This window comes from Neolamprologus brichardi, chromosome 6 (genome assembly GCF_056152115.1).
Source record: "Neolamprologus brichardi isolate AB-2024 chromosome 6, ASM5615211v1, whole genome shotgun sequence".
Lineage (NCBI taxonomy): Eukaryota > Metazoa > Chordata > Actinopteri > Cichliformes > Cichlidae > Neolamprologus > Neolamprologus brichardi.
Window position 1 is genome coordinate 9,967,277 of NC_142109.1, and position 13,078 is coordinate 9,980,354.

At 39.8% G+C, this 13,078-nt stretch overlaps 1 protein-coding gene across 2 annotated transcripts in view; it reads left to right on the forward strand.

Moving 5' to 3' along the window:
* Positions 1–13,078, forward strand: part of prkcba (protein kinase C, beta a) — a 37,842-nt gene that overhangs the window by 9,332 nt on the left and 15,432 nt on the right. For both annotated transcript variants that reach the window (XM_087841647.1, XM_087841646.1), the window contains exons 3-4: positions 10,826–10,908; positions 12,054–12,165. In XM_087841647.1, coding sequence (XP_087697773.1) covers positions 10,826–10,908; positions 12,054–12,165 — 195 coding nt within the window. The remainder of the gene's footprint in view (positions 1–10,825; positions 10,909–12,053; positions 12,166–13,078) is intronic.

The window sequence follows — 13,078 nt, forward strand, 5'->3', positions numbered from 1 at the left end:
CGTACAGCTCTGCTATCACTTCCAACATAAAGACAGAAAACTAAACAGTAGTGACGTTTGTAGGGTTACTAAAGTTGGCCTAGCTGATATATAATGATGTGCTACGTGGTGGCTAGCGACAGAGCTAGCATAATATATGATTAGCACAGTATAAACACAGTGAAGCTGGAGGATGAATGCTAACTTTTTTCCACTCGATAAAAGTTAACATGAGGGTTCCCAATGGTTAGGGACAAATGCAATCATATTGCAGGATGCTGTAAACGGACGAAACATCAGTCAGGAGAACAGCTGAGATGATCCATCCCCAATACGAGGTTAGTCATTAATATACTGCTGCATGGGCTGGGCTGTAGTTACATGTAAGATTTTAAAACTTAGCTGTAAAATGAACAGTGGTAATAAAAACCAAGAGAGGCTGATAGTTATCACTGACTTTAGGGGCTTTTTCAGAGTAAAATGAACAAGGTACAAAGCATTAAAACATGTTAAAAACACAAAGGCCTTAATAAACACAGAATAGTTTAGACCCGAAAGCAGGGTTCAAATGTCATCATTTAACAACTGTTTATGTAGCAGAGGAAAATTGTCCCCAATTCAAATAAACACAACTTGCTGAATTTGAAATTTGTCATAAATAACCAATTATACACTTATACTTTTAAAATTAATATTTTTAATACTTTATCCTCTGTAGACAGTGACATTAGTCCACTTTCAGATTATTCTCATGGCAGACATGTTTACAGGAAGTAGTAGAATACCGACCTGTGGTTACGAGGCAGTCTAGTGCTGTGTGACTGAACTCTTAATGAAAGCAGGCCTGCTGTGAGGTCTACTGGTACCTTCCCCATTAAAGTGATGCCCTTTTGTCATGGAAGTTAGCCTTGAGGTCTTGTCTGGAAAACCCTACCAAAGTTAATGCTATAGTAATCACACTTTAAATCTTTTGTATTTGTCTGCATGACTGATTTTGAAGAATGCAGTAACGTATGTGCCGACAACAGGGCTGCAGTGTTGTTGATGCCTGTCCTTGTTCTGATTTAATACATTCAAACTTGTCTGTGAAATAATAATGACATGAACATCAGTAGGTTCTTGTATCTCGTCGGTCCCAGGAACTAATAAGGTTGTTGCCAAAAAAGAAAATAAACCAAACAAATCATATCAAGTGTAATCCATTCAGCATATTGTGACACAACTGATGTGAAAGGACTAGCCTTCATACTTCCTCCAGGCTCTGTATTCAGGCTTAAGAGAATCTAGTCAGTGATTGGCGGCTGTCGCAGGTTCCCTCAGGCCAGATGAAGTGAACTCTATACTGTGAAAAAGTGAAAAAGTGAATGTAGGAAGTAAGACACAGTGGCGCAATGGGCTCAGTGGAGGACTTCCTCCTTGGAGAGCAGGATTTGAAGCCACATGTCAGCGCTGACACTGATATTTTTAGGCATTTGAAGCACGTACACATGCTCCTCTGATGGCAGGGAAGAACTGCAGAAGGCTTTTAGATATATTCTTTTTTTTATTGCATTTGCCTGCTGCACCTTAAATTTGCACATATCCTGCGCTATTATTTTCTATGAATATTTATTTCTATAATTTAAAAATGTATATTTATTCTGTATTTATGTTACAGTATGTCCAATTTCCAAAAGCTTTTGGTCAGGCATTTCTGATCTACATCGTTTACAAAAACTATATGCAGTGCATCAGAAGGCTGCAGGTTACTCCCTGTTACCCGTTTCGAGCTGAACCCTGCTGCAATATGCTGGCACAAATGCATCTCAGACGCATTAGACCTTGTTTTGTGTGCATATCTAAACAGAGGAAAGTGCAGCAGTTATTTTCCTTGTTAAAAACATCTTCAGCACGATTATCACCTCCTCCTAGACTCCGGGAGGGCCTGATTTGTTTGTAGCTCAGGTAAACAAATCTGCATGTAAGTGATGATGTGGCTGACACGGAAGTCCGTCTCTTAATTCCTCTTAAATCCCAATTCACGTTCAAACATGCACACCATGAACTGCACTGTGTGGGGTGTTTGTATGGTCCGTGTGCAGATGCAGCGTTAGTGATGTTTGCTCCACCAAAAAGTAACTGGAGCAAAACATTTAAGATTTTCACTGATCTGGTCACTTCACGCGCCGCTGACCTCTGCACTTTGAAAAGGAGATTATATCGGGTACTGGTCTCCTTATCAGAGTTTGACGGGCATCGCCTTGTTTTGGGCTGCTGTTCGTGGCTGTAGCTGAATCACTGCCAGCGACTGGAACACAGTTAACTTTTGAAACTGATTGAGGAGTTGATTTCTATAAATGGCTTGACTAAAGAAAGTTCACAGAGTTTACTTTATTATTGTTCAGTGTTTAGTGGTAGGCGATGAGTTTAGGATGTAAAGAAACTAATGAGGAATATGTGATGTTTTCTGCCTTTGAAATTTGAGTTGGGAATAAATTTAAGTGTGAAGGGTTTTATTTAAGTCTAGACAATTGTTTTACTAATTATTAAACAGTTTTAAATTTATTTTAAACTGCTTAAAGTAATGTTGAAGGTGAGGAGGTCCTCTGAACTTCACCGACATCCTCCATTGTCTTAATCGTTCAAAATGAAAGGCTTATATTCACAAAAAATTACAAATTAATTTAATTAATTGATAACAGACTCCCTGATTCAGAGTGTAAATCTATTAAAACAAGGTGCCGGCAGCAGCACAGTGCAGTAGCAGTGACACAGCATAAAGCACAAAGATAGCACAGGTAGGTAGTGGAAATTCTAAGTAAAAGTGTTACATAATCAGGGAAAACTAGTGAAAGCAAAGCAGGTAAAAGCAGTTTGACAAGAACTAAGCCAACTTAACCTTGCAAATCTTCTGTAGCTGCACCATAGTTTCCTTAACTAACTTGTCTCATTCTGCCCCCACTCCTCCCCTCTTGTTCCTGAAGCCTTTTCTTTTTCCCGCCCTCCTTCCTTTGCCTTCTGTTCCATTTCAAAAAAGAGAAAACTTTTATTAATCACATAATAAAAATATTTTCTATCTGGGAAGTTGTAAATTGAGTCGAACTTTTTTAACGAGCTTCCTAAGGGGATCCTTTTCCACAGAAATCCACTGAACTGGCATCATATCCTTAGTCAACTAGTCTGTAATTTCCATCCACTGTTTGCTCTTCCCATCATGCGTTGTCTTAACGAGTTCATTTGAACCATTTGTTTACTTTTGGGCTGTATGTCTCCAGCTGCTAGTGTCTCCTTCACTGTATCCTGGTTGTACTTCATTGTGCTTTTTTGTTTCCTACTTTAAGTAGTGAAACAAGTTACTCGTTGCTACTTTTACTTTTACTTTTTGATCATCGGAGGCGGGTGCGGGTCTGGCTGTCAGAAATGTCTGGGCTTGTCTTGTTGTTGTACACAATATAAATGTTGCTATAGCAATGATATCATAATATTAAATGACACTTGAGCTATAAAGATGACAGTTTATGTATTTATTTTTATAATGTGAAAATGTATACCGGTATTATTGTGGACAAACGACACAGCCCTGCTAGTCTTAAGCCGCTGATTGAAAGCTGCATTAGTGATACTGTGGCTGTGAAAACAAACAGTCCTGTGCTGATCCCAAGGTGATGCAAACAGACTCTGTAATGACCCAAATAAACCAGAGTATTTACTCTCATGCAAAATATGTCCGACCTGAGCAGGGCCTAACGGAGAGTAGCATAACAGCTTGCACTGAGTTTCCTCTTAGTTCTTCAACTTGTCCACAAAAGAAACACATCATTTTTTTTCTTCCTTTCCGTTCTCACCTCAAAATACGCCATTATCTCCTGCAGTTCCTGCGATGTCTGAGATGACCTTAGTGCTGCGGCTGTAAAACAAGACACTGCTCGACCTGATTAAACCAAGAAGTTTTTGGACCAGAGTGTCTCTGTGCAGGGTCGCTCTCAGTTTCTTAGAACCCAGTGGACCTGTGACTGCTACTATCTGCTAGAAAAGAACACCACATGCAAATCATACTGGCATTTTGACCTTTACTGCAAGGTCACCTATGTAGACAGGACAGATGGGGCGAGAGTCGGGGGTACAATGTGATGTATAACACTGAACTGAAACAGAAAGATGGCATGTGATGTAATCATCCATCCTCCCATGCTCTTAGCTGCTTATCCAATTCAGGGCGATGGGGAGGAGTGTAGCCTATCCCTGCTGATGGTGATCAAGAGGCTGGATTAGGACTGGGCGATATATCGAGTTTTTAAATATATCGATATATTTTTATACGAGATATGAGATCTGACAATATCGTTTATATCGATATAGTCCACGTTAGGGCTGGGCCATATCATACCGTTCACGGTAATACCGGTATAATGTTGGGCAACGATAAGAAAATGAAATATCGCGATAGAATATGGGTAAAACACGCATGTGCAGTGCCTTTGTTTTGGGAAAAAAGCGGAAAAGCCATGGCGAAGAATGAGAAGGGCGAAAGCGGATCGTTGAATGAAACGGATGAACCAGAATTGGTTTGTAAAAATGCTGCAACTTCATTGGTGTGGAATTGGTTTGGCTTTCGTCCGTCAGATACACAACAAAGCACTATTTTTGGTAGAGCATGCTAGCGGGTCGTCGCTATTACCGTGTTTTTTGGAAAATACGGCACACTTAAAATCAATCCTTTGATTTTCTGATATCGACAGTGCCCCTTATAATCCCGTGCGCCTTATGTATGAATTCTGGTTGTGTTTACTGACCTCAAAACGATTTTATGTGGTACACAGCGCTCAGAAACCTTTCAAAAAATGTTTTGGTACGACTTTGGTAAGCTACGGAGCTGCACTGCTTAAAGGATTGTTGGAGCATTACGGCTACCGAGGAGCCTCGCGGAGTAATATGTACTCTGCTTCAACGTAATATTACCGTACTGTGTGTGTATAAGGACCACAAATGGCACCTGTTAAGAGACATGGTTACGAAGCAGATTTCAAACTCCAGGCTGTCAGTCACGCAGTAGAACTTGGAAACAGAGCAGCTGTGAAATCTCTTTGTTATTATGCTCAGTGTCTGTTAGTTTACATTTTGACTGCACAATTGTGAGCTTTTTGTTATGCACAAAAACAACATTGTTTTATTTTATTTATGGATCATTATTATTTAATAAATGCTGATAATTTATTTCTGAGTAATTTTTCCTTGCACATCTGTGCTGTATGTTAATAAAAGTGCCTGTGTGAGATTTGGGACACAGCTTTCACTAAGAACTCATTTTGTTCTTACTTTATGGATTTAAAAAATATCGAGATGTATATCGTTTATCGCCATCCAGCTAAAGAATATCAAGATATGAATTTGGGGTCATATCGCCCAGTCCTAGGCTGGATACACCCTGGACAGGTCATCGGCGTCATCAGTCTCATACATGGATTAAACTCCATAAAAGTTGGTGCCTTAAACCCACAATAAAGAAAATTGTGTGGTGCTAATGGAACAGGTGGAGCACAGTTAATCTCATTTACATACACCGGTGAATGATTTGATCCTACTCTAATCAATGAAGTATGTGTAGACGGATATTAGTGGAACAGGTGAAATGGTATTAAGTCATGGCCCCACACACAAACAAAAAATCCAAATATCTCCAACTCCCAACCACAAATTAAGGAGATCATAACTTTCTTTCTGGACACAGCTTCAGCCAGAGTCTTTAGAGAGCCACTGAGGAGCACAGCATTATCTTTATGCTTCATTTTATTCATGCAAGTTAAGGCCTGAAGGATGATTATGAGTGTCCCCGTCTGTGCTTTGTGTACTGGTAATCATCCAAGATGGAGGAATTTCCCTGCGCTCCTCCTGTTGATGAGAAACTTGCAGTCCTTTGCAGGAATCTTTTTTGGATCGGCTCTGGTTCGCTGCCGATGCTGTCAGTTAGATAAAATTGGGCGGCGTGTGTAGACTCGACTCTAGGGCTCAGCCTGGTTGCTAAGCAACAGAGCAAAGACCCCTTCGCCAGGTCACTAAGCCTGTCTTTCAGTAGTGTGTACCTTTTTGTGTGTGTGTGTGTGCGTACAGATGTGTGTGAGTGACAGTGCAGATTTATGAACAAAAGGCTCTAAAGTGCAGCTGCATTCTTCGCTGTTTTCTGCCGCTCCAGTTCTCTGTTTCTGTCTTTCTGACATGTTGCAAACACACAAATGAATTTCCACCCCCTCACATTGCCTCAAACCCAGCTGTGCCCCCATCCCTTCCTGCCCACACGCACACATTTGTGCTCCTATCGTTGCGAGGACCCTCGTTGGCATAACACATTCCCCGACCCCTTTACTCTAACCCCAACTGTCACAGCCGAATGCCTAACCCCGGCTATCAAACCCCAGAGGTAAACCTAATTTTAACGCGGACCCTGAAACGACCTCTAAACTGTCAAACAGCTGTTCGATCAGAGCGGGCTAGGTTTCCGAAAAAGTGTCCTCACTCCAGAGATCTAAAACTCAAATTGGTCCACACAGACGTACAACCCCACATCTTCCGCTTCTTCACTCGTTTTTTTTTTTTTTTTGTCTATCCTGTCTCGCCGCCTTCTATTTTTTCCCCTCTCGTGGTCTCATTTGCATTGTGCAGGGCAACAGAAGGGCCGTCTTCATCCCATCCCTATTACTGTTGTGTCTGTTTGATTTAAAATCGGACTGATGTGGCCCAGCCTCACTCCTGCTCTAATGAAACGCTCACACGGACACACGGCCTTGAGCACTCTGTTGCTTAACTGCTAGAAACCCGTGGAAAGTGCCTCCAGTTGCCGCTGTGCCTCATTCAAATGTAATGAGAAGGTGAATAATTAAGATTAAAGCACAGCGTAATGTCACCCTGCATTTGTGTGTCTGTGTGTGTGTCTGTTTTAGGAACTGGCTCTTGTTGCAGTGAGGTAATATTTTCATAGTCATGATCGTTAGAGCCATTGTCATGCCCGATTTCAGTTTTTAGATAATACTGTGAGCCATTTCAAAGTGGAAGTGGTGCAAGATTTTTTGTTTTTGTTTAAAATACCGTGCTGATGATGAGACTAAACTGTTCCACTCTCTCTGTCTCTGTGATTGCTCTTTACTTGCGTCTGAGAATGAGACAAAAATGTGGATGTTTCTTTTTGTGAGCTTTAGTTTGGCTCTACTGAATTTTTTTTTCTTAAATCTTTTTTGAATCAGTGGTTGATTAAAAAAACCTACTGACCTGAGATTAATTAGATCTGTGCTGGCATTCAAAAACAGATTGAAAACCTTCTGGTCCACACAGGCCTACACCCAGTACGTGTGTGTGTGTGTGTGTGTGTGTGTGTGTGTGTGTGTGTGTGTGTGTGTGTGTGTGTGTGTGTGTGTGTGTGTGTGTGTGTGTGTGTGTGTGTGGTTTGCCACTTGACACCTGTTAATTGCTATTTCTGTCCTAGCACAACTTAAAAACCCAGAAACTATCAAGTAAATTAGATAAATGTAATATAAGACTTTCTTTCTTCAAAGTGGACTTGAATTAGCGATCTGCTCCCCAAGCCTTGCTCCTCAGTTTTGGTTGATGGCGACTGGTTTGCGTTCATCATTACTATAAATAACAATGTAGAATCTGCTTTTATTTTTTTTGTCAATTTATCAGCATGTTTGTTGTGTTTGTTTGTTTTTTTGTGCTTTTAAACAAACACTGTGTTCTAAATTGGCACATAATGTTGAAAAAGAGGCAACATGCAGCTAGCTTACAGAGTGTTGGTTCATGGAGATGGAAATTTGTGAGACCCAGGGAGACTTACAGTGTTGGGTTTCTGTTAGGGATGCACCAATATAGTTTTTTTTCCCCCTGTTGCAATCCAGTACCTATACCTTAACTGTGGGTATCTGCCACAGTATATATAATTAACAAACTGCAATCTCCACTGTGAGGAAGAGACTGGGAATCTTTCTTTTATACATAAGGCAACATCAGGATTTATGTAAACAACTTTTCTTTGTAAATGAAAAAAATGTATGAGATGAATGGATAAATATGAACACCCAGTTGTTGGTATTAGTGTGCAATTGAAGCGTTCTAGTGTTACTCTTCATTTTATTTGGACTAGCTTAATTCAAGTCATAGCTGCGTTCAAATACAGATACAGAAGTTTTTCTTTCTCCTTTTTCCTCCTTAAACACGTTGTGTATGTGAAGTTGACGTATAAAATGAATTTGAATCGAGCGGAGGACGACATGTTATGTTAAAATAAGTATAATAAAAGCTTCCCAACAGCAAGCGTTTAACCTAACCAACGTCCAAAGTAGTGTTTCTCTCCCTGAACATTTTGAGAGTGAGCGTCAAAAACAGAGAGAAATCTTAAGAAGGACTTTGAGCACTAGTAGAATAACAATAGCTACTGATGTGGCAACGTGCAATACCTCCCTCTGCTGTTAGCCTCCTCTGTTTCATTTGCACTGCTGCTAGCTTCTGCTGGCAAATGACGAAGTCAACGAAACGACATAGAACTGAGCTGAATGGATATGAGCGTGTGTTGACTTGCTGTCACTCATATTTGTGGCGATATTATACCAACAGGGATACCAAATATAGAACACAAAAATTAACTTGAGAATATTTTTTTAATAAGCAAATAACTAAATTCAAACTGAAAAAACAAAACAAAAACAAATTTGAGCAGCTAGGTCCAGAGCAAATGTACATATGTTGGTAAATTGGCAGACATTTTTCTCTCGAGTAGATACACTAATAGTTATTTTAAAAGATATTGATAGAGTTTTAAGTACTGACTGAACTTCTTTAACTGAATAAAAGTGAAAAAGCACAGATGCTGAAACGAACTTAAAGTATAAAAATGAAAAGCAGCTCTTTCAGGGATATTTTTTTCTAGCTCGTCCTTTATCTTTAGCTTCTTTACTCTTTTTTTTTTTTCTTTTCTTTTTTTTTGCCTCTCCAACTTGACTTCTTTTACATCAGCAATAAGCACATTGTGCTATTATTCCTTACCTTTAGGTTCGAATTGGCCTGCTTTAGGGAAGATGTGCAGTGACATGAAACAACTTCCCACAAACACGTTATAAATGAAGGATCTTATTTTGAAAATCCAAGTAGCAGAAAGCAGAGATGTTTGTGTTAAAGTCAAAAGCGGTCAGAAAAGTAAATATTCAGATAAACTGCAGATACCTCAAAATTGCTCACTTCCAAATCTACCCAACAAAATTCCCATCCCACTCCAACCCCAAAGAGGAGCAAGAAGGTCGTCACAATGCTAGAATTTCAAACTCAATACCATTTTACGGATACAATAACACATGGAAAGAATGACAAAGGATAAATAAAGATAAAACAATATTGGTTGGATTAAATGTATTGAAAATGTATTGACTTTCAGCCCTGTGTATTTCCTGTGCTTCTGGTAACTTGACACCATATTTCGTTGCTGATCAGATTTATTAAGGTAGGCTGCCACCGTTTCTGTCTAGCTGCTGGTAGACTTTTTGTTGCTTCAGTCTGGTACTGGTAGAAATGTAACTCACTTTGGACACAAATAATTGTGTTATCCGTAACAAAATGATAACAGACGGCTAATGTAGCTATTAATACTAGCAGTTAATATTAATAGCTGTTTAATACTTTAGCTTTATTGACCTCACAGATCGGGATGTCTGAAGATGCTTCAACAGCAGTTCAGCTGTTTGTGAGGGGAGGGGCTGTGTGACGTTTGTGTGTCAGTACTGTTGGTACCAATTCTGCTGCAAGTGAATATTTAATCTGATGGTAATTTCTATTATAAGTTAGTGCAGATTTTGTGGATAATCCTACTCGGTGCATACACCAGCTTTAATTTTAAAATGCTTTCAGTGTTTTGAAATCTAAAGGTACCATCAGTCCCAGTTCTGGTGACATCCCTATCCATAACTTTATAACATAAACTGAAGGAGAGATTTGTTCTTGTAAACCGATGTTTAAAATTACATTTTTGTCTGTGTTCCTCGTCATTTGCTCCCAACTCAACCAGCTTCTGGATGTTAATTGATAGCTTTCTTTTTTTGGTCTATATAAGACTAATAGGGTGTTCGTCTGAGCCACAGTCTTGAATAGTATTATGTTGGGGTGTTCATTTAAATAAGCATGCTGTACAGTAACAAAGTATTTCTGCTTTTCCCGCCAACAAGATTCAGATGGTGAACTAAACATCGTCGGGTTGGACTGTTTGTTTGACTATAAGTTTGTGATGGGTACTTTCTGATATTTTAACGACAGAGAAAATAACCAGCTTTGTTACAAAAATTCACATTTTGTTCTATGATTATTTTTAAATAAGACTTCTTTTATTGCGTTACCTGGCAATGAGTGAAGATCAGAAGATCTTAAGCACTTTTTGTCTTTCTAGTTTCCCTCTAACAGGATTTATTTCCTACTAGCTGCCATGTGCTATATAAGGATGCAAGTATGAGCTGTTTATTTCAGTCGCTACACTGAATAATTTCAAGCAGCAAGCAGGAACAAGCAGTCAAATCACCAGCTATACTGCCTGCTGCCATTTGAAGCTTCTAACATGGGAAGTTTCCTGTGGCAGCTTTAATGTTACTGAGCGTGATTATTAGACTTCCCACCATGCTGTGGTTAAATTTAAAATCATCTAAACTGAAGCAAAGACTAAATATAGATGTTGGAAGCAAGAAAGAAATGCATGTGAACTGCTGAAATACGGGGAGCTTTTTTTGCAGTGACTAATGCCACATAATTGACATATTGATTTATCTCAGTGTTGTTATTGTGTCGCCTTATTTGGCACCGCAAAGAAGCCCGAGCTGATTTTCACTTTTTTCCCTCCCCCCAGTGTGCTGTTTTGTGGTCCATAAGCGCTGTCATGAATTTGTCACCTTCTCCTGTCCGGGGGCCGACAAGGGACCTGCCTCCGATGTAAGTATAAAGAAAGTAAACACCCACACTCGTGCACGCATAAAACATCTACACAGCTTGATTATTCGATCCTTTACTCCTTATTTTTAGTCAGACCTGAAAGCAAAGGTCAGACACACACACCTCTGTTCATGCACAGGTGTGTGTGCGTGTGTGTGTTCAATAAACAGCACATTAGCAAAACAAAACCCAATGCTGACTATGCTCATTTTATTAATAACCATTATTCAACGTCAGAACAGCTTCATGCATTAAAAAATATTTAACCTGAACACACACACACACACACACACACACACACACACACACACAGCCCTAACCTCCTAGCCTTACCCCTGCTGACATGTCCGCCACAAATCACATTCAGACACGTCAGTATAGGAGAATGTGCTGGCTGGCTGCATCAGGTTAATGACCCAATATCTCACTCTCTTTCACTCACTCACTCACGCAGGCGCACACACACACACACACACACACACACACACACACACACACACACACACACACACACACACACACACACACACACAATTTGTGGGTTTGAATTCATTTTAAATTCATGTCACTGATGTTTATTAATCTCAAATTTCGCTCTTTGTTTTTGTTATATCACCAGTGCTGTTGTTACCTATTTTTGTGCATCCTCCAAAGTCACTCAGTTTTCCATCTCTATCTCTTGGCCTCTCATGCTCACATTAGTTTTTTTGTTTTTCTGTAAAATATTTAAACATTTAAAGGCTTTACTCTGGAGAAAATCAGAAAATCAGTATTGTAAGTCATCTACTTATGGCTAATCCCTGCCATGGGGAGTGGAGATCATATGATTTTTTTTTTTGCGCCGTGATATATCGCATGGTTTAAAATGATTCATCATCAGTCACTGACTGAAATGTTCTGCTGTCCATATACTTTATTTTTGCATCCATGTGGGTTTGCAAATTAAACACATTATGATTAAGAACCTGTTAGAGGAAATGGAGAACCCCTTTTCTTGTAATTTAGCTGAGTCCAGGCTTTAAATGCCGACTAACAGGACAACTGAGAACACCTAACCTTGCAGCTTTAAATCTTTTAACAACCCGAAACAGTCTGAGTTACTTGAATATAATTGCACTCAAGCATCTTCTGTCTCCTCTTTACAGGATCCTCGTAGTAAACACAAGTTTAGGGTCCACACTTACTCAAGCCCCACCTTCTGTGACCACTGTGGCTCCCTCCTGTACGGGCTGATACACCAGGGAATGAAATGTGACCGTAAGTACACGAATATCTGCCTGTGTTTCAGAAAGGAAGCCTTGTGCTTTAGAAGCTTGCATTTTAAGCTCTTTTTAAACCTTGCTAGTACTGAGCTGGACCCCCATTTCCCTTTATAGGTGCCTTAATTCTTTGTGGCACAGGTGCTGGAAACATTTCTCAGAGATACTGGTCAATAATGACATGAGAGTATTGAATCTCATCTACCGAGCATCTGAATAACGCAGCAGAAATCAGGACTCATCCGACCAGGCAACATTTATTCTCTGATTTTCTCTTGTCTTATTTTGGTGAACCCGTGTTACCTATAGCCGTGGTTTTCTGTACTTAACTAAAAAATGTCCTCTGGTGTGGTCTTCTGCTGCTACAGCCAATCTGCTTCAATGTAAGGCTCTTCTGCAGAGATGCTCTTCTGTATACCTTGAATGTAACAAGTGGGGATTTGAGTAACTGTTGCCTTCCTCTCAGCTCAAAGCAGTCTGGCCATTCTCCTCTGAGCTCAACAAGGCATTTTCACCCAGACAACTTCTGCTTACTGGATATTTTTTTTCTTCTTCATTTTTTTGACTATTTTCTGTAAACCTTTCAGATGGCTATGTAGGAAAATCCCAGCATATCAGCAGTTTCTAAAATACTCACACCAGTCAGTTTTGCACCAACAACCCTGCCTCATTGAGAAACATTTAAATTTAGTTTCTTCCTCATTCTTGGCTTGAACTTAAGCAGACCGTGTAGACCATGTCTGCATGCCTAAAAGCATAGAGTTGCTGCCATGTGATTGGGTGATTCGATACTTGTATGGAAGTAGACTACGTTTAGAAAATGAAATCTGGTTGTTTCTCACATTTACGAGATGGTGTAAAAAAAAAAAAAGAAAGAGGAAGACTTGAGGAATTGGCCACAAGTTTCAGGT